The 21,787-nt window shown below is 40.4% G+C and overlaps 1 protein-coding gene across 1 annotated transcript; it reads left to right on the top strand.

The window, feature by feature from the left end:
• The first annotated feature begins 1,546 nt into the window (after window positions 1-1,546).
• pls3 (plastin 3 (T isoform)) lies at window positions 1,547-17,416 on the top strand. The gene is made up of 16 exons (XM_034098693.2): window positions 1,547-1,654; window positions 6,890-6,994; window positions 7,086-7,237; window positions 9,734-9,863; window positions 9,979-10,111; window positions 10,754-10,835; window positions 10,917-11,082; window positions 11,184-11,326; window positions 12,135-12,230; window positions 12,316-12,511; window positions 13,561-13,639; window positions 13,728-13,845; window positions 13,933-14,063; window positions 14,925-15,048; window positions 16,120-16,244; window positions 16,345-17,416. Exons 2-16 carry the CDS (start codon window positions 6,934-6,936, stop codon window positions 16,475-16,477), a joined length of 1,869 nt encoding a protein of 622 aa, XP_033954584.1. The 5' UTR covers window positions 1,547-1,654; window positions 6,890-6,933; the 3' UTR covers window positions 16,478-17,416.
• Window positions 17,417-21,787: the final 4,371 nt, after the last annotated feature.

The following is a 21,787-nucleotide window of genomic DNA, read 5'->3' as shown; positions in this document are numbered from 1 at the left end:
TTGATGGTTTTACAGTAGGATAGTGAGCTTAACTTTCATATATCGCCTCTTGGTTTAACATCAAACATTAGTGTGCTTGCACTAACAAGAAACCTAAAAACCATTATGTTTCTCTCCCCCTTTCTAAATAAACAACACTCTGTACATTATATCACTTTAATCACCAATCTGTGCAATTTAGTGACATCTAGCGGAGTGGTTGCATATTACAACGGACTGAATGTATTTCCATTTCTGCTAATGAATCCCCCTAACAAAGGAATTCTGAAATCAACAAACTAGACTTTAAATTCAAGCTTAAAACACTTTTGCTCAAGAAGAATTTTCTTGCATAGCCTTCTTGCTCTCAGTTTACAGTATTCATCATCCCACTCACTCAGTGTCTCATATTCCATTATTCTATTGATTGCTGCCAATAAGACATTTTCTAAACCTCTACACACCATTGGGTATTAATTGGCTTTCTTTTTTTTACTTTTGGGTCAAATGACTTTCTTGCAGCCCTATTATATAACCCTACCGTATTATACATTTGGTTTATGATTCACAAAAACTGCTGTTGCTCCTTGTGTCACAAATTGATTGCCTAAGAGGCAGTCTCCTTTTCCCCTTCCACACTCTATATTAAAAAGTATATACTTCCACACAGGACAGGCAGAAGCCCAAACATATACAAATACATACATGAATGACCGCTCAAATAAAAAAATGTTTGTGTTTTGATGATCTATATTCTCATTCCTTTAATTTTAACTTAAACTCATGCAAGCCATTAGCTACTGATACAGACAGATCCCCATCTGTTGTTATTTCCTTTTTAAATGTTACAATGAACAATAAACTTCAAATATAATTGAAAGTGTACGGACATCAGTGGATGGGAAGCGGTTCTATGGTTCTATGGTCATTGTTTTGTTCCACTGTGCTCCAGTTTCAGATTAATACAGCTATGTATTGATCTTAAATGATAAACATAACAGCGTGGGTTGTTTCTCTGTTACAAGAGAGAGAAGAGTGTGAGAGAGAGAGAGAGAGAGAGAGAGAGAGAGAGAGAGAGAGATAGAGAGAGAGAGAGAGAGAGATTGTATAACGTTTTTTGTAAAATAATTAATATATTGTTAGCAATAATTAAATAGCGGTGGTTATTTTAAATAGAATTTATAATATATATATTTGTGTTGACCCTATATGACTTTTCATATCATACGCAGAGATAAAAACAAAACGTTAATTTTGGTCATAATGGTTTAACATTGTTAAAAATAATTAATCCACAATCATGATCATGAAAATGTATGCTAGTTTTTTGCCCTGTGAATGCTATTTTAAGATGTATTATTTATACATACAAATAATAATAATAATAATAATAATAATAAATAATACCTTTAATGTAATTTGTCCAAGTTTGAAACTCTGGGTGGATGTTCCAATTTCCACTCCAACTGTGTTTATTTGTCTTGCAAACAACACATTTATGTTTTCTATGTGCATTTATTGTTTGGCATGGATGATACTCCGCAGACCGGACATCACCGTCTGGCGGTGACGTCACGGTCGGGGCGGGGCCAACATTCCTGCCGCTGTCTACTTTTGTCTCGACGTGGAGGAGAGACAGGATTGGACGCTGTCTGGAGTTTCAGGCGCATCGACCGTGAGTACCAATTTCCTTGCAACTCATACACGAACAACTACTTACATCTAGACTTTTTTCTCAGTAGCTTTCACTGAAATACAACCCTTGTCTTAATGTGTACTATATGTGATACTCGTTATCCTCAGTGTAGAGCAGAGGATGAATTTGCAAGAGTAAACAGGGATAGTTTCCTGCCCATAAAACTTGCATGCCTGTCGCTAGCCTGTTAGCGTTAGCTACACCTTCACTGTAGCCTATTCATCCTCACGGCGCTGGATAGCTCCTAGAAATACTGAAAGTAGCTTTTGACTCCTTCGATGTGTGAACAGATAACTTTTTAGTAGCCTAGAAATAAACTCAAAGACACCCATATTTTACGAGTTAAGTGTTCTAGAAACAACGCGTTTTCTTGGAGGTTTTTTGAAAACCTGACGCATAAATGACCAATACATACACACACTTACACATAGTCTTTATACAAAGTACCCTGGTGTTGGAGGTCATTTACAGCACTAGATGTTTGTTAACTGACTGATCTTCTCGTGACAGATTGTTAAACTTTTGACACTTTGAAATAGAAATAATGTTTTGATGCGAGCAGAATTCTACAAAATATTTTATTTCAGCCCGAAGTGGATCTGCCACAGTTGTTTTTAAATTATCTGAAGTGTTTTCTGACTCATTGCACATTGTTCCCTGTATTGTTCAGGGTATGTTGTGAGAGGTCGGTGGTGATTTTTACACTGAATAAGACATTTCTGTCAGTTACCTATACCGTTTTTTTTTTTTATCCTCGTGTAAAGCAGGGGTGTATGTAAACTTGTGGCTCTTGAGTGATTTTCCAGATTTTTCCTGTCGATCTGGGGCTGCAGCACATGTACATCTGGGATTCCAATTGTGGATCAGCCTTAAACAACAGACTGTCTGAACGTTTTACAAAGACCCACATTGAACTTTATACGTATTTTGACTTGGAACAAGAAGTGTGTTGTGAATACAGACACTCATCAGCAGTCATGCATCACTGCTATCGATTCTGGACACAGTTCAGTATTCTAGTTGTTTATCCACGGTTAAAGTCTGTTCTTGCAACAACATTCTTTGATAAAGGTTTTGTAAAAAAAAATTATTGGCGAAGACAAAATGATTGATAAAGGTTCAGTGTCAGTAGAAGAATAGTGGTTGCATATTCTTTTGTGGGAAAGATCTGTAAATCATTTTAACTGTCTATAACCTGATGCGTATGTTTGGTATCCTTGGTATGCTAAAGTCAAATGACAGTTATTCATGCTGACGAACCATGCGAGAGCTCATACTGCGACGTGTTGATTTGATCTCTGTAAAGACAAACCAGACAGTCAAGAAGGAGGGAGTGTGCTTCACCTTGATTCCACCCTTACTGTCTGAATGAACAGGTTGGCCCACTTTCTGCACTGTAAGGATTTTACCAGGTGCCTTTACATGTTTTTTTCAACTCAGGCAAAGTGATCAAGGCACTTAATGGCTGCAGTTGTTTTTACTTTTCTAGTTTTGTCATGGACAAACAATTAGCGGCATCTCTTTTTATAACTAATTCCAATTTGAAACCACAACTTTGTCACTAGAATATGTTCAACCTCAATCTGTGCAAAAAAAACACTTGGTGATAATGTAATCCTATAAATAATGGGGATCTATACAAAGATGAATCTAAAAAAAACAGAACCTTCTTTTAGGGAAGCACTGCAAAAAGGAGTAAGTGGGAAGTACTGTAGAATACATAAACTGTACTTCTACTACTACAACAGTGTGTTACTCTCTGGCACACGTTCCTTGCGTGAGTAATGGGTGGTATTTAACTCTGACTGTGCCCTGTACTAACTGATCAACTATATTTAAAGGATAACGCTTTACAGTGCTTTTGTTGAGTAATGGCAAACCCTTGTAGGTGTGGCTGTTTACGTGTAGCAGTAACACCCCAACCCGTCTGATTCAGCAGCACCTCTGTAACCCGTCTAATGACATTCCTAAGTGATGGTTAGTGGACTGTGTTTACACCTTTGCTGGCACAGGTCTCTTTCACCTTTACTGCACCTACAATCCTTTGATTTGAGGATATTAATCATCTAAAGAAAGCAAGTTGTAAACACTAGCTGCTCACGTTTACCGATATTGTAAAGGGCACTATTCATCTGAATATTTCCACCACTTTTCATCATATCCTAGTTTATTTATGATGCCTCTAATCCCCGCCCAGGATGATGTGTTTACAGCTGCGCGTGATGTCAGAGCTATGTAAACTTTGCATACTGTATTTGTTGTCATCACCTCCTCCTCACCTGTCTGCAGGGCTTATCTAATCCACACTAGCCCGAGGAGGAAATGAAGGGCTGGTGTCACAGACGGTTTGGTGTTTATGAGTCAGTTAGTTTGACTCACATCTGCGGCCAATTATGAGATAAAATGTTCTTGCCGACTGTGTTGGGTGTGTTGCATATGAGCTTGACCACACTTGGGAAATGTGCCCAATCTATTTGTGTGTGCCTCACATTTCCCATGTTACTGTGTGGATGAAACACTGCAGGACGGGGTGTGTCGGCTCCACACATTTAACTCCGACATCTGGGAACAACCCTCCGCTTTAAACTGACTGTAAGATCCATCAAAGGCGACCGTAACCAGCGTCAATGTGCTGCGTTTGGCTCCACAAATAAAACGGGTGCTTGTCAATAAATACTAGCGTGTGTGTGACATCTAGTTGTTAAACAATAGCAAGATAATTGGAAGAGCTTTATTTAGCTACAGCTTGAAATCACATGACCTGGATGACAGTAAACTAGTTCTGTAATTGGCGGCATTATCGCTCAATCTGCTGTTTGTTTTTTTGATTAAACAATTGCTCTATAAAACATAAAACAATTGTGAAAACTGTCAATCATAGTTCCCCAAAGTCCCAGTTGATATCTTTAAATATCTTGTTTTGTCATTCCAAAACCCAAACATATTCAGTTTCACATGATATAACACATACAAAAAAAAGGAAATGTCAAAAGGGAAATCAACTGTGAACCTGCTCATCCAAGTGCGTAGGTTAGTTGCATTGTTTGTTCCAGTGGAGATATTTTGGGGGTCATTTGAACCCTCATAATCTTGCAATCCTTTATTATTCAAAAGTATACCAGAGTCATTCTATTAAAACCCCTTGCTCGGCAGCTCAGCACAGACATTACAATATTGTGTCTGAACTCTGTCAGGAGTATTGATATGCTTTTAGGCCAACAGGAGCCAGTCCATTTAGGAGCTTGCTGCGTAGGAGAGTCTCTTCTCGGCAGCGCACACTCAGCTGTCAAAGACACAGCAACTGTCTTCGTAGCCTGGTGCTCTGAACTCATTTTCTGCTGTTACACAGGATTTATTGCCGTGGTTTGTGGCGGTGCTTACAAACACTCCATTCATCTGTACCACCAGCGATACGTCTCACATTTGTCCGTTGCCATCTGTGCCTTTTCTCCATGTACTTAACCCCTCTTCTGTTTTCACTCTCCCTCTGTCGAGGGTGTGACGAGAGCTGGCAGAGGAGGGAATGTTTGTCGGCCCTTATTGTAGCTGGGCTGACTTCAGCAGCCACATTTCACGTCCTTTTTGGAGAAAAAGTTAAATATAGAAACACTGGCATCGTCATTTTCCTAATCGTTAAGTCAGGAGTTTGTGCTTTCCCCGACTTTGTATTACTTTTTAGAAGAAAAACACCCTGTTCTCTGTGACTCATGGACTGGCATTTATAAAAAATCTGTATTTGGTCTGCTGCTGATTTTAAAGTTACACATTTTTCCTTGGTGTCGGGTTACTCCATCTCTTAGTTTTATTTGTAAGAAAATCATTATGGGAACTGAGTGGCATCTTGAAGACCACATGGCTGCTGTTGAATCATCTTTCATGTACACTATTAATAGTTTCATTCATGAAAGAGGATGCACGGGTTACTGGACCTTTGTTCATTGTTAGTCTGCCTGAATGTGAGCCTGTGAGGCGGCTGCAGCCACAGAAGGACAAGGGGGGTTGGAACTATAACAAATTCACAAAATCAGGCTTATATTTGACCATTTAACAACCTAATGGATTCCATTCATTTTACTAACTTCACATTGAACTATTTCCCTCATTTCTAGACATGTATCACTGCGGAAATGACCTTGTTCAGGAGTCTTGACTCACACACTGTGCAAATTACTAATCTGTACTTTTAATCAGGAAATGGGCACACTTTTCTGTCTGGAAAAATCCCTGATTCTTAGTTCACCACAGTATAAACCTCATCTTTGTTTTCCGAACACTTGTGTTGAGAGGAATGTCATCATACCAGTTTAGCCTTGGTGAGCGAGGTAACACACCCTGCTCACCTCAGTGTACATTAAGTGAAGCTCGATCTGCCCAGGCCTCAATGTGCATTCCTCTGCCACGACAGGACGGGAAGGAGGTACTCTGAGGAATTCCTTTATTTTCAGTCATTTTCAGATGGCTGCTTTGCCTCAGAGGAGTTCATCAGGAATACTGTTTTTTTTAAGCTAGAAAAATAACTGAGATTGACTCTCGCTGGCTGCAGTCGCCTGCACACTTTAAAGGATATTTCTGCTCGATGAGGACGCTTTTTCTCTGCTAAAAAGTCAAATAAATAACCAAAAAAGATGTGTGGTAAAACAGCATCAAGCTCCTAACAGCCCTGACAGAAGTCTCATATATAGTCTAAATGTTATGTTGTCACATGTTATCGTTTTCCCCATCCAACTCAGTTTACATGACAATATTCAACCACAATAAGGCAACAACTTACAGTAGAACATGCTTTTTAAAGGATTAGGAGGACATGGGATGTGTAAATCATCAAAAGAGTGCATTAGTCTCAGTTTCTCTGGCTGTTTTTCATAGCGCGTGGACATAGTGCTACACAATGGAACAGGAAATGACTTTGATTATGGGAGAAAGAACTGCTTGGAAAAGGAACAGAGCTCAAGAGAGAAACTATAGAAAACGGTAGATATGATCTGTGGGCATTAAGAGTTTCTTTGACCTGACAGAAGAAGGGGAGGGACTTTTGTTCTTCCTGGGGAGTTACTGTAAGGTCACTTCTCTGTAGGTGGCAGAAGAGTTGAGAACTGCCTGTAGGACTGGCGGAACAGCGAGGAGGCCTGAAAAGGCGGTTAATAGGAGGCTGATAAAGTTGGGGTTCCTCTTAAATACCCTGTTGTTAACTCTGAGCTATTTTTCTCTCTGCAGTCCCACCTTTCTCTGACTGACCACCTTAGGTCAATCACAGAAACATGACTGGAAAAATAACAAAGGAGGAGATGGAGGAGATGAGGGAGACCTTCAGGAAAATTGGTGAGTAAAAAAAGCATGTTGCCATGACCGTATGATGTATTTTCCTGCCATCGTGTCCTGGTGTCTGATGCTCTTATGTGTGTTCCTGTAGATCTGGATGACAATGGATATATCTGTGATTATGAACTCCATGAACTGCTCAAAGATTCCGGCCATGCCCTACCTGGATACATGGTCCGAGAGATCATCCAGAAACTCGATCGCAACCACGATAACAAGATCAGCTTCGAGGAGTTTCTGTCGGTGCGTAAAGCGGTGTTTGTTGTTGTTTGTTGTGTCGAGCCTGCCTGCCACATTTTCGCCTTCTCTTTAGAGCTTTTCTCACTCTATAGAGTTGCCCTTTGTTTTCTGTTCTGCCTAAAAGCACCTCGCCCGACTCCTGGGTGGGGTCGCTACGCAAAGCAACTTTTAGAGCTTTTTAACAAACCTCATGCATACTCAGGGAATGAGGAAGTGATGTCAGCAAAGTGGTGTGAGCTCTAGTATTTTGTTTCAGCAGTGATGAGGAAGCTTCTGGTACAGGAGTGCGGCGTGATTTAGGACCATGAAGGTCGACCCAAACCTCTGACAGCTGTGTTTTGACTTTCTTCTGATACTTGGAGCATCCTGTTTTATGGCTGTTTAACCCCACCATGATTTAATCCAATCGAATTGGGCCATCATGTGACCGAATACCTGCGACTCCACCCGGGTGTAAAAATGGTTTCGTGATGAGTTCCTCTGTGTGCTTTTGTAGGTGTAGCCAACCATTAAAGAAAAGCAGCCAATTAAAAGAACAACAGAAACGTAAAGTGGGTAGCATTGTTAGTTGCTGTTTGTGAAAACACAGCATTTAAAGTAGGCCCCTCCTCCTAACTTCAATGAGTAAGCAAGATGGAGAGCGGCAGTGGTCGGTGAGTGTGAAAGTTGAGAGGGAGCGGCGTAAGCAAAAACGACCTGTTCTAAGCTGCTAGGTACACGTGCCAAAAGGTGTATGAGGGGCGAAACCAAGCAGCTTTATTTTGACCTGGGGATGAGGACGGGCTGTAACGTATCTTTGCCCCAGATACTGCTAAATAAGATGCAGGCTAATGGCTGCAGGGTGTGGATACAAACACAACCACACACCTCTAATGGCTCATATGTGAGAGGGGCTATTTTTGTACGAGGCTATAAATTGTTTTCCAGCATATTATAAATTGAATTGAATTCACCTAAATAAGATATTTTATTATAAAGAGTGACATATTAGAAGGTATCACACACATTAATAAAGCTTCTGCTGGTTACTTTCTGAAATCAAACAACTCTTAACAAATTTGGTAGGTTTTTTTTTGTCAGCTCTGTCTGTGCTTTAGAAAGAGATGTCAAAAAGTAACACCATTGTATGCAGATAATCCCTCTGCTCTTGGTCACCTGATTGATCCGTTGATTTTTGGGATTATGCAAAACTGGGATGCTCATGCTGTGTTCATGTGCCTGAGGGAAGGGAGGACATCTGGGACTTTCCAGTTAGCTACTTGACAGCATTGTGTTGTTCAGGTATGTGTGCTCCTAAAACCCCCCTTTCCATAATTGTTATGGATCATGGCAACCCAGAATAAATGCATGTAGGGCAACTTGAATATCCTCTGTACCTCCCAAAGTGGTTTCCTAACTTGCAGAATCAAATGGAAACTCTTAGTCTTTACAAGGTCATGACTATCTTGTTTTAGTTACAGCTTTTACCAAAAGTGGCCAAAAATGGCAAGCTGGCGCACTGTGACCTCCTGCATGTTTGTGGTAGTGTGCTCACAGTCTGAATGGCTCATTGTGGTCACAGCAGGGCCTGTGGGGCTGAGGTCACTGATGAGGCAGCGATAAGTCCAGGTTCAGGAAGCACCGCTCGTATTACTGTAGAATATGTTTGGTCAAAGCCGTGATGAGCTACATACAGTGCTGTAGGAACTCAAACACAGAGCTCTCTTTGCTACTTTAGTAGTTGTTGAGTGATTTAAGATAATTATGTAATGTTGTAGGAGCCCGAGGGTGTTGTCAGTGTGGAGGATGATTACAGCGCACCCTGGCAGTTTACGGTTACTGGTGATAATGACATGCTGGCACTGTAATACTTAGATTAGTGCAGTGAAGGTCTCACTTTAAATCCCTGCTGTGTTCTTAAAAGCACAACACAGCATCAGTTGCTTTTATGAACCATTAAACCCGACGTCTTCCTGGACCCGCTATGTTTAATTGATTCAGATAAGTTATATTGTCGAGAAACTCACTTACTAGGACTGATGTTCACTTTATTTTCTCAGCCAGCAGCTTTGTATTATCTCAAAAATACCTCAAATATCCACCATTTTTGGATGTATTTTTACTGAGAATAAAACCCCCATTCTCCGGCTCTGTAATTTAATACATTTTATATAAAGTCGACATTTTATTTGAGGAATTGTTTTGATCTTTGAAAAGTGTTTCAAATCATGCCGTAATAACACAACATGCGATTGATTGATCTGGTTACTGCAGAACCAATGCAATCTAATGCAATCTATTGCAAGTGTTCTGTCATGAAGTCTTTTCTGATCTCAAACTAATTCAAAGTTATGGTGGGGCTGTGCTGGACTGCAACACTCTTTTTCTTTGGTCCACTATCATAATGTAAATAAACGTAATGTATCTCTTAAATATTTCATACATTAACAATAATGCAGGATCTTTGTTGTCATGGTGGTCGCTGGTCAACTGAGTATTCTTTTTTTTCTTTCGTCTTAGATCGTACAAGACCTGAAGGGCAGTGAAATAGCAAAAACTTTCCGCAAGGCCATCAACAGAAAAGAAGGCATCCTGGCTATCGGAGGGACGTCTGTGCAGTCAAGTGAAGGCACACAACACTCGTTCTCTGGTAGGACATTGTCCCCTTCTTCTCAAACATTTGACTTTAGCACTTTAGCTGCAGATACGAAATACTGTCAGTGTTTTTGCGTTAAACTGACGCCTCTGTGTGTTCACCCTCACAGAGGAGGAGCGATTTGCCTTTGTGAACTGGATCAACACCGCTCTGGAAAAAGACCCCGACTGCCAACACGTCCTGCCCATGGATCCCAACACAGACTCCCTCTTTACGTGTGTCGGAGACGGTATCGTACTCTGGTGAGAGTTCCTGTCTTCACCTCAGACCTGCAACAAAACGTCCCCCCTCCTTCCCCTAGCTACCCCTCTAAATAAATATACCTGCCTGTAAACGCACTGAATGTTGTGGTCATATTCTGGCTGAGGAAAAGAGAAATATTAACCTGTATTGGGATATCTATCATAACAACGTATTGCCTCTCATTGCAAAGAATACATAATGTATAAACTTATACACCACTGCTACATTCATTAGATATATTTATAAATGATTACATATTGATCCAAATCTTGGTCATAATACTGTTTTTAGGATTCCCCAGGCATATTGAATACTTGTGTACAGCATGTTGGCTGACACATGCTAGTTAGAAATCAACCGCATATGCTACATGTTTCCTTTAGCATTCCCATAACTATTGAACTAGCCTATATCTACTTTATGTTGCATTTACCACCATAATAAAAGTCCAAATGTGAGGCGCGGCAAAGTCATGGTTGTTGGTTAATTTGCTACCAGGAAGCCCTAATAAAATAATTAATTTGACGCCAAGTTCACAAACATTCATCTTTTTCAAATGATGAACATCCTGTTTGCTATTATTTAATAACCAGCATACTGAATCATATGTCTGATCAAATCTCATGTTTGGTTTTGAACAGCAAAATGATTAACCTGTCAGTGCCAGACACTATCGACGAGAGGACCATAAATAAGAAGAAGCTGACACCGTTTACGATACAGGTCAGTTTAATTTACTATCGGGGCTGCTGCTTCTCTTACCTTTTTACTATTTTCCAACATCTGATACTTTGTACCTTGCAGGAGAATCTGAACCTGGGACTGAACTCGGCTTCTGCCATCGGCTGCCACGTGGTGAACATCGGTGCGTTGGACCTGAGAGAGGGGAAGCCCCATCTGGTGCTGGGCCTGCTGTGGCAGATCATCAAGATCGGCCTGTTCGCTGACATCGAGCTCAGCCGAAATGAAGGTACACAACATAGAAGATTGTTCAGTAACAACTTGTATTTGAGCATGGGTTTCCTGGTCTGTTGTCAACTAACTTAACCTTTCAATAATCCCCCTCCTCAGCGCTGGCAGCTTTGCTAAGAGACGGGGAAACCCTGGAGGACCTGATGAAGCTTTCTCCAGAAGAACTGCTGTTGCGCTGGGCGAACTTCCACCTGGAGAATGCTGGAGCGCAGAAGATCAACAACTTCAGCTCTGACATCAAGGTGGGCATCTCACTAACATGAATCCAGTGTAACGTAGCAGGAAGAGAAATCACAATGATAATACCAAGGTTTGGTATTAAAGACCTTTTGTGAGAGTCTGGTTTTTTTCCATGCACTTCTCTAGTAACTCAATCCACCTACTCAGGTGTCCACCGTTACACTGGGCCAGGGTTGTTTGTGTTTGCATAAACTCACTCAATGTTCTGCCTGCTTGAATAGATTCAACGGGTCCTGTCTCTTTCCTGCAAACTGTCAAATGTGTATGAAAGCATTGACAATGTATTTGCATATTACTGAGAATGTTCAGATAAATAATAACACTTACTCTGTCAGTTGTACAGTACTGGTTGGTTGTAAAATACTATTACAATGTTAGGCGTTGCCAAGCTGCTCCGTAAGTCATCCATGCAGTCATGAGAAGCTGCTGCACCTGTATTATTTGCACCCGTCTGTTTTGTTTTTCTAACGGCATTTCTTTCTTGACTTTTTTTAAACATAGAAATAGTTTTCAGAGAAACTATGCTTTGTTCTTTCTGTACTAGCTAGTTTCAACCAAAGCATTTTAACCTATTTTATTTGTTAAATGATTAATATATGTAAAAGCAAGCAATTATTAAGTACAAATCGTGATCTTAAACATCTAAATTAGATTTAACCACGTGAAAGACAAAGCAAAAAACATTGTATGCACAGAAAAACAAACAGAACTTCTTAATGAGACCAAAAATACAATTATGTTACCCGGCAAACTGTCTTGTTTGTTTGTTTATGATTTGAAATCAGTATTTTGTTTGTGTAATTTCCCCAGGATTCAAGGGCCTATTTCCACCTCCTGAATCAAATCTCTCCAAAAGGCACAGAGGAAGAAGAGCCGCGCATAGACATCAACATGGCCGGCTTCAGCGTAAGCCCTTTGACAGCTGAGTATCTGCACCACATGGTAACAGCTGTACAGTCTCTGATGGAGCATGTGGTGTGTGTGTGTTCAGGAGAAAGACGACCTGAAGAGGGCGGAGGCCATGCTGCAGCAGGCCGACCGGCTCGGCTGTCGGCAGTTCGTCACCTCAACTGACGTCGTCAGCGGAAACCCCAAACTCAACCTCGCCTTTGTTGCCAATCTGTTCAACAAATATCCAGCGCTGACCAAACCTGAGAACGAGGACATCAACTGGGGACTGTTGGAGGGTGAGTGTGGAGAGAGATCGGAACATTATTCCTCCTATAAAGAGCTTTTTCACAAATCTCACAGCAACCACATCATGGTGTCCCCATCAGAAGTAGCTATGAACTAATCATTTGCCCAAGAGTGGAAATTAATTAAACGAATGAATAAACCTCATTACCAATGTGACAACAATTGGAATGTGTACAGATGTGGATCATTTAGGAAACGCTGCAAGAAGCTCACAACATTACAGAAACGTTTCCAGGGGACAATAAAAAGTGACACACACGGCTGAAACATGGTGGTTGTCACCGTGGTGTGTGGCTTATGAAGTTATTGAAGTGTATTCAAAATGTTCCATATTTTTAATATAATAATAAACTAAAGGCTAAAGCTAGGTTAACAGCAGATAATAATAGCCAACAAAATGTTTTGGTAATTTTTCAACACACACACCAATATTCAATGAATTAATAATCCACCAGTGGTAACAACACATTCAGCTCATCCCAATTGTGTGCAAACATTTGTAAGTGTCCCATAAAAACATTTTCTAGCGGAACTTATTGGAAAGCCCACGTGTGTCTTTCCGTCATTTGTGATATATCCTTCATTTGCTTTCTGTACCCTTCATGCATGTTTGATTGCTTTGCAGTGTGTTGAGCTCTCAGGGCCACGATGAATTCTGTCTCAGATTAGCGCTGCAGCCTGATAAGAACCAGCTCTGAACAAACCACTCCTTATTACTCGCACACTAACTGGAGGCGTAATATAGCAGAGAAACTCATTTTATTAATAAAATGTGAAAACAAGGCCCTTTTTTAAATGTGCCTGCTACTGGATACAATAGTTCCAGTGTGCAGAACTTGTATATATTTAGAACAAGTCTGTGACAGTTATCTAGTTACCAGGCTTTTTGCTTACATGGATAACAGAGTGACACCAGGCCTGTTCGGCTCTGATGAGACGGACATGCTGCATGTTTAGATCCCCCCCCCCCCCCCCCCCCCCCAGCCTCCAGCCACATCACATGAAAGCCAGCTGAATCCCATGATCCTTTGTTGTTTAGGTGAGACACGAGAAGAGCGGACGTTCAGAAACTGGATGAACTCTCTGGGAGTGAACCCACATGTCAATCACCTTTACGGGTACGTAACCACACACAGTTTATCTCACTCTGTGTACACTAAAGAAGGTATTAATCCATCTAAATCTAACTTCATATTGTGTTCCTAGAGACCTGCAGGACGCCATGGTCATCCTTCAGCTCTACGAGAAGATTAAAGTGCCTGTAGACTGGAACAGCAAGGTCAACAAGCCGCCTTACCCCAAACTGGGAACCAACATGAAAAAGGTAAACCGGATTCCTTTAGATCGTTCGTAGCCAAGAAGAAAAACGTTTTGGCTCACTTTGGCCAACTATTTGATTCTGTGGCCCTAGTTGGAGAATTGTAATTATGCAGTGGAGCTGGGCAAAACGGCCAAGTTCTCCCTGGTTGGCATCGGCGGGCAGGACCTGAACGATGGCAACGCGACCCTGACCCTGGCTTTGGTGTGGCAGCTGATGAGAAGGTAAAACCCAACTGCACCAGGATCATAGACAAATAAAGAACAGATAGGAAATATCTCTTATAAGTCTAAGAATAGAGAAAACATGAATCAGCCTGGCATGCCAAGTATGTGTGGTGGATTTTAATACTCTGAGTCACTGTTATATTACACTGGCATCGTCTCTTTTTTCAGATTTCAAGTTCTTAAAGTATTGGAAATGATGAGATATTTACAGGCATAAAAATATAAAAACATGTTTAAAGACCTGGGACTAGGAGATGTAATAGTATGTTACTGTCAAAGAGCCTATGAGCTTTTACGGGAATAAGCAAACAAATCAAAATAGATAAGGTCGCATCCAAATAACATTGAGTTTTTCAGTCTGTGTGGCATTACGAGACCTACAATCACCATCGTCCTCTTTGTCTGATTTACTGTGATGGCTCTGAGTATTTACTGTAAACAACTTCCAGGGTGTGGGTCTGTGGTGACCTCCATCTCAGGCCAGTGGTGTGTTAATGTGTGTTACTTACTAATTGATGCCACATTCCCATAAACTCTGTTGCCAGGATACGTGTTGACATATTTAGTCGTTTATATGCTTGATTTAATGTTGTGACCTAAAAATAAGACGGGAAAGGAAAGGCCCCTGATTTCAAAAACAACAACAAATGTTGTTCAGAATAAAACATTTTTCGGCCAGCTAACCAATCAGAGCACACTGGTCTCTGGTTTCAGACAGAGGGTGAAAGAGGTGCAGGACAGGCAGTACGAGAACATTAAAGTAAACATGACACAGTAGAGGCACAAATAACAAATATGAACCTGATAATGAGCATCATATTTCTTCTTTCACAAACGTTCTGCTTCTCGCTCTTTCAGATACACGTTGAATGTACTGGAGGGACTGGGAGATGGACAGAAAGTAAACGATAACATCATCGTACAGTGGGTGAACAGCACGTTGGCAGAGGCTGGAAAATCAACCAAGATTTCAAGCTTTAAGGTACATCTGCTTTTCTGCTTTTTCATTACATTTCTATTAGAAATTTGAAAGAATGTGTACAATTCATTATATTGTAGAATGAATGTGTGCGTTACTTGATCTATGAATCCAAGTTAACACCCTTGTAAACCATGCCCTTAGATTCACAATTTGTGCGCACAAAATACTTAAGTTAATGTTCTTTATGGTACTTGCAAACGTTTAGCTGGATGCGGTTTTTACTGCTAATGAGTAGTTTTTTCTGTGGTAATATGGCTTTTTGTATGTATATAAAGGATGTTGCCTCTTTCTACTGAGAACAGGACATCAAAAATAACCTATAAATCATCATTATTAAATAAAATATGTGTACTGTTTGCCAAAATATATAGATTCCTCCATAAAATACAAACAAAATACTTTTGATAAAACAACTTTAAACTCACCAAACTGCATGATCAGATATAACTCCCTGTAAAAAACATCACAGAACTGTACTAAATTGGTCCCATAGTAAATACAAGTATAGTAAGGTCCCCAGAAATATACTTTTTAGTCCCAAAGACTCATTTTAAGTTCCCTCTTGAAGTATAGTGACTCGACAGCAGATGAAATTCCACAAAGGTCAGCAAGCAAATAGTAAATTAACTGAGGGCTATAAATAATATAATGGTTATGTGACAACTTTAGAGACACTTTAGCACTGTAGAACACCTGTGCACCTGCTGAGGGAAACCATGTGACTGAAGGCATGCCGAACAAGCCGCCCCAAGCAGATGTAAATCCTCACATATCTTTAAATATATTAGAAAGTACATACAGTACACTGTGCAGGAGCAGTACAACTCAATGATCCCACAAACCTCTCCATGAGGCATCTGAAGTATAGATGAACTAAAACAAGTCAGTTCTTTGTGAATCCAAGGGTGTGGTGTGAAAATGTACACCAAAAAAAACTAATCTGTAGCCCCTCAATGAAAATAAATGATGTTATTGCATTATATCTGGTAGTTTCATGTTATTAACATAATGGTAGTATCATGTAATCCTGTCAGTCAGGTTAACTTCATGTGTGTGTTTTGTGGTGTTCAGGATAAGGAGATCAGCAGCAGTTTGGCAGTCGTGGAGCTGATCGACGCCATCCAGCCCGGCAGCATCAACTACGATCTATTAAAAACCGGCAGCCTCTCTGAGGACGACAAACTCGAGAACGCCAAGTAAGATATTCAACGACAAAAAAGAACAAGAATTTAGCTTTGACTTTTGTTTCCGGGAGCTTTGTAAACTGATTTCTTTAAATGTCTCTGTTATCTCCAGATACGCCGTCTCCATGGCGAGGAAGATCGGCGCCCGTGTCTACGCTCTCCCAGAAGACCTTGTGGAGGTCACGCCCAAAATGGTGATGACAGTGTTTGCCTGCTTGATGGGTCGGGGGATGAAGCGTGCCTAAGAGACTGGCTGGGATCATTGTGACACTTGCCTAAACCCAAAAGCCATTTTGAAGAGCTCCCCCAACTGAAGGAATGACGGGTTTCATTAACTGATAGAGAAAAACACGAAGTCAAAATCAGAAATCTGCCTGGATCCCTGCCTCTTATTGAGGTGTTTACTGAAGAATATTTTCCTCTTATTTAAAGTGAATCCAAAATACTAAAATGTCTTAAAAGAGATGGGTGTCTTGTTACAGAGGACAACTTGTTACTTCTAACATTCAGAACTCTTGTGTAAGGAATGCTGTTTTTTAAAAGCGAGTATTCATATTTCCAGCTGCAAGGTTGTTTACATATTTGTACTCAGACTGTAAATTATATCCCTGATAAAGCAACACACATTCCTTTTGAACCATACTTGCAAAATAAAGATGTTTAGGTGGAGCACTCATGGAAAAAACACCCAAACATTGCCTCTCTTAACGAAGCATGTCTTAATAACTGGCACCATACACTACATATCTGTATGCAGAAGCCATACGGTCAGAGTATAGTCCTGACCAGCCTGGCGCGCTGTCTGTATTCTTGTACTCGTCATTTGTTTGTTTCTTGGGATTATTACTCGAAGTAAATGCTGTTTTTTTGGGGGCCATCTGGTCGGTGTTGTGTTGGACTCTTTGATTTGCGTTGTCCTCGGTCTGTTCCGTAGGATGAGGAGCAGGCGACTGGACTCTCCTGGCTTCTGCTGTGCCTTCTTCCCGTCTCAAAGATTAATTGTACTCTTTCGCGTTCAGGTTTTCCCCTTTCTTTTGTACTCCACATTACCAAATATAAGAGTAACTTCATTTCAGGCAGTTTCATCATATTCTATGACGATGGCCATATTGTATTTGGTCTCACGATAAATGTCTACTCTTAAAGTGCTTTACATGTAACAATAAATATGAATCTGAATACTGCTCATGTGTTTCTTTACCTTTATGATTTCACACTTATTAACAAAAAAAGAATACTTTTTTTAACCCATGTCTCATCAAACTAGTTTACAACCCAAATCTTAATTCCCAGAAAGAAAGATTATATATATACATCAATCATAAGCACCCACAAATAATATAGTAGTAATTACAAAAACAGTAAAATGTCAAATAATGAGTGTAATCTCTCAAAACCTGTAATATCTTCAGAAATGTGAAACACATTTTCCACATGCTGTTCGTTCCTAAATGAGAAGGCATATAAATAAAGTTTGTATTTATATAGATATGATTCCTTTGAGATATTTGTTTATCTTTTAGCCATTTATCAATCCTTGTTCTATTTACATGTTTCATGATAGTTCTTTTTTCAGTTGTAACATTGAATTTACTTGAGATTTAAAAAAACATTTCCTAAACAATCTCACCATGCGGGCTGTGTCAGCTGTTACCTAGCAACTGTTATTTCTAAGGCAAGTATTACTTTTAATCTTAATGTGTAACCCAACGTGCTCAGAAAATATAATCTGCTACGACAACTCCATAAACTGTGATCTGTGTAAAGACGCACGCTCTCTAACAGAAGAAATCTGTTAACAGACACAAACTTGTTTTACATCCCCTTTAGGATCCAGCTTTAACCTCATTTTACTGCTGCCTGCTTCTCCTTTTTCTTATCTTATCTCTCTTTGTACTGCCCTCGTGCTTTTATAATCTTCCCTCTTTTCATCATAAAACCATAGCATAAAACTCAATACCTGTTTAAAAATACTACCTCGTAAAAATATATAGATGTATTGTTTGTTTCCCCTCCCTGCTACTAGGCCCTAAGAGGGAATTCCCCCAAATGCTTTATAATGTTCTGTAAAGTTGTTTCTGTGTGCTCTCGTCTCTTGGTAACAGGCAGGATTGTCTTTACAGTCCATCAACAGTGCGACAGGGGACGGAGGTGGCAGATTGTAGTTCTCTGTTCACTGGGCTGAATCTCAGTCCCATGTAAAGTCCTCTGGGCTTCGCTCCCTGATGGCTTCCTCAGCTAGACTTCAGTTTTCTACGGATTGGATTAAAACTGCGACTGCCAGGATCTGTGAGAGAGACGGTGATGAGGAGGCCGTCTCCTGTGGCCTTCATCCTCTCAAAGCTCCAGTTTCTTCTGATAGACAGTCTGCATGCAGTGTGTTGAAAAAATTGTTTCAACAAAACTTTTTTCTAATTGTATTTTATTAACAACAACAAAATGAAATGAAGGAAAAAGGCATTAAAGAGAATGGCAGGCCAAGTTTCATATTAAACTTGGAATAATAAATAAACCAATGATGAAAATATTCCTGATAAAGACAAAACTACACACCAAACTGCGCAAAAATATTAAGCCAAATGTGTCGCAATTTAGCCCTATTTGCAATACCTATTTGAAAAAACGTGTATTAACATCCAGAAATAATTATTCAGGTCCTTTACTTAAGTTAAAGTACTCATTAAAAGTAAAATAAGCACCATTTGGAAAGTCAAGTATGAAAACTGATATTAATCACAAGTTTAAGTACCACTACTTTAGTTATTTTCCTCCACTGCAAGCTAATATTTAACCAAAGTAAATATAATATGATACACATGATTATCAAATATGTCAATGCAGAATAATAAAGTAAAAAGCCTAACATTAAGTATTAGCTCAGACATTTTTTACATCAACCATTTGTAAAGAGAGCTGAAGACCAAATGGGACAAAAGAGATGTTGAATGCTCTGCTTCTCCTCAGTCTGAAGCTGGATTGGGTCTCCGCCCTGCAGCATCTCCCACCCTGCATGTGGATAGGCGGACTACAGGTTGAGAGGGGAGAGCACCTTGAGAGGAGGCTCACAGAAAGTGTTGCCAGCACAGGACTTGTGGTTGTTTTTGAACTAGTCTCGGATGCATTTTGAGGGTGAGGCTGAGGATGGAGCGGCCGTTAGAGAGCGGCTCTGGGTGTCTCTGTGTGAAGTCACCGTGAGGATCTTTTTGGAGTAACTGAAGGAAACTAAAGGTAAGAATAAACCATGTTTGAACTGATTTACATTCCCAGGATTTTTATATGTTTTCCCCCTGGCATTTGTAGGGCAATGATGTTAATTTAATAGAGTTAAAGAAAATAAAAAAGGTTGTTGAAATGTGAAGCACAGTGTATTACCAGTACAACAAATAGAAGCTTTAATTAAGTAAAAATATATAACAAAATATTTGTATGGAATTATAGGGAAGCTTTTTGTCACCATGTTAATGAAGATCATTATTTGTATTACAGGTTAAGCTTTTTCATAGATCTTTCCTGTTTATTAATAAGGAAAAATTGTATTTTGCATGACCAAAATGCACGTAAAGTAAACATTTATAATTCTTTCATTTATTTTTGCAAAGTATATTTTCAATAATAATTGCCCATGCTAGTTAGCAATAAGTGGGAATAATCCCATAATTAGTACAAAGTTTCACTGTTGCCACTCAGAAACTTTCCATAAAATAAATGCAGAATTATTCAAAAATGATAGAACCATAAAATAAAGCCTAACAGGAAAAACCACTAATGATAATGGGTCTCTTTGCAGTTAAATTACCACTTGTTACAGCACTCTCAGTGACTGCAGCAGTAATGACACATACATGAAACTCTTTGTCCTCAGTGAACACTCTGGTTTCCTAAGCGATGCTGCTCCTGAGGAAGATCAGCTGATTGGCTGGCTGAGCCCAGAGGCTTCAGGCCGACTGTGTGTGTGTTTTCGTTAATGATCCGCCAATTAGCCACACAATGGTAACAGTCGCCTAATCACCTCTTCATGTGTCAGAGGGTTGAAAAGCATTACTGCTCACGTTCTGGTGGGGGGGACGCTCCGAGGAAATGGCATTGGGTTCATCAAAAACATGCATTCTTAGGCAATCATGCAGTTTCTCTTATAGCTGCTTCAATCACCACAGCAACCAGGTGAGGGAGGGTGGCAGACAGTCCCAGACGTCCCCCTGTCCCCTGACTGTAATCTGTCACACGCACCATAAACACCCCCACAGACACCTTAAAGAACTCTTCTGCTGCCAAGTGTCTCTGTGAGGAAAGTCAAGTGAACCTACAGTGGGGCAAAAAAGTATTTAGTCAGCCACCAATTGTGCAAGTTCTCCCACTTAAAAAGACGAGAGAGGCCTGTAATTTTCATCCTAGGTACACTTCAACTATGAGAGACAGAATGGGGCGAAAGAATCCAGGAAATCACATTGTAGGATTTTTAATGAATTAATTGGTAAATTCCTCGGTAAAATAAGTATTTGGTCACCTACAAACAAACAAGATTTCTGGCTCTCACAGACCTGTAACTTCTTCTTTAAGAGCCTCCTCTGTCCTCCACTCGTTAATGGCACTTGTTTGAACTCGTTATCAGTATAAAAGACACCTGTCCACAACCTCAAACAGTCACACTCCAAACTCCACTATGGCCAAGACCAAAGAGCTGTCAAAGGACACCAGAAACAAAATTGTAGACCTGCACCAGGCTGGGAAGACTGAATCTGCAATAGGTAAGCAGCTTGGTGTGAAGAAATCAACTGTGGGAGCAATTATTAGAAAATGGAAGACATACAAGACCACTGATAATCTCCCTCTACCTGGGGCTCCACGCAAGATCTCACCCCGTGGGGTCAAAATGATCACAAGAACGGTGAGCAAAAATCCCAGAACCACACGGGGGGACCTAGTCAATGACCTGCAGAGAGCTGGGACCAAAGTAACAAAGGCTACCATCAGTAACACACTACGACGCTAGGGACTCAAATCCTGCAGTGTCAGACGTGTCCCCCTGCTTAAGCCAGTACATGTCCAGGCCCGTCTGAAGTTTGCTAGAGAGCATTTAGATGATCCAGAAGAGGATTGGGAGAATGTCATATGGTCAGATGAAACCAAAATAGAATTTTTTGGTAAAGACTCAACTAGACGTGTTTGGAGGAGAAAGAATGCTGAGTTGCATCCAAAGAACACCATACCTACTGTGAAACATGGGGGTGGAAACATCATGCTTTGGGGCTGTTTTTCTGCAAAGGGACCAGGACGACTGATCCGTGTAAAGGAAAGAATGAATGGGGCCATGTATCGTGAGATTTTGAGTGACAACCTCCTTCCATCAGCAAGGGCATTGAAGATGAAACGTGGCTGGGTCTTTCAGCATGACAATGATCCCAAACACACCGCCCGGGCAACGAAGGAGTGGCTTCGTAAGAAGCATTTAAAGGTCCTGGAGTGGCCTAGCCAGTCTCCAGATCTCAACCCCATAGAAAATCTTTGGAGGGAGTTGAAAGTCCGTGTTGCCCAGCGACAGCCCCAAAACATCACTG

This window comes from Pseudochaenichthys georgianus, chromosome 14, assembly GCF_902827115.2.
Source record: "Pseudochaenichthys georgianus chromosome 14, fPseGeo1.2, whole genome shotgun sequence".
Lineage (NCBI taxonomy): Eukaryota > Metazoa > Chordata > Actinopteri > Perciformes > Channichthyidae > Pseudochaenichthys > Pseudochaenichthys georgianus.
This window is presented reverse-complemented; position numbering and strand designations above follow the sequence as displayed.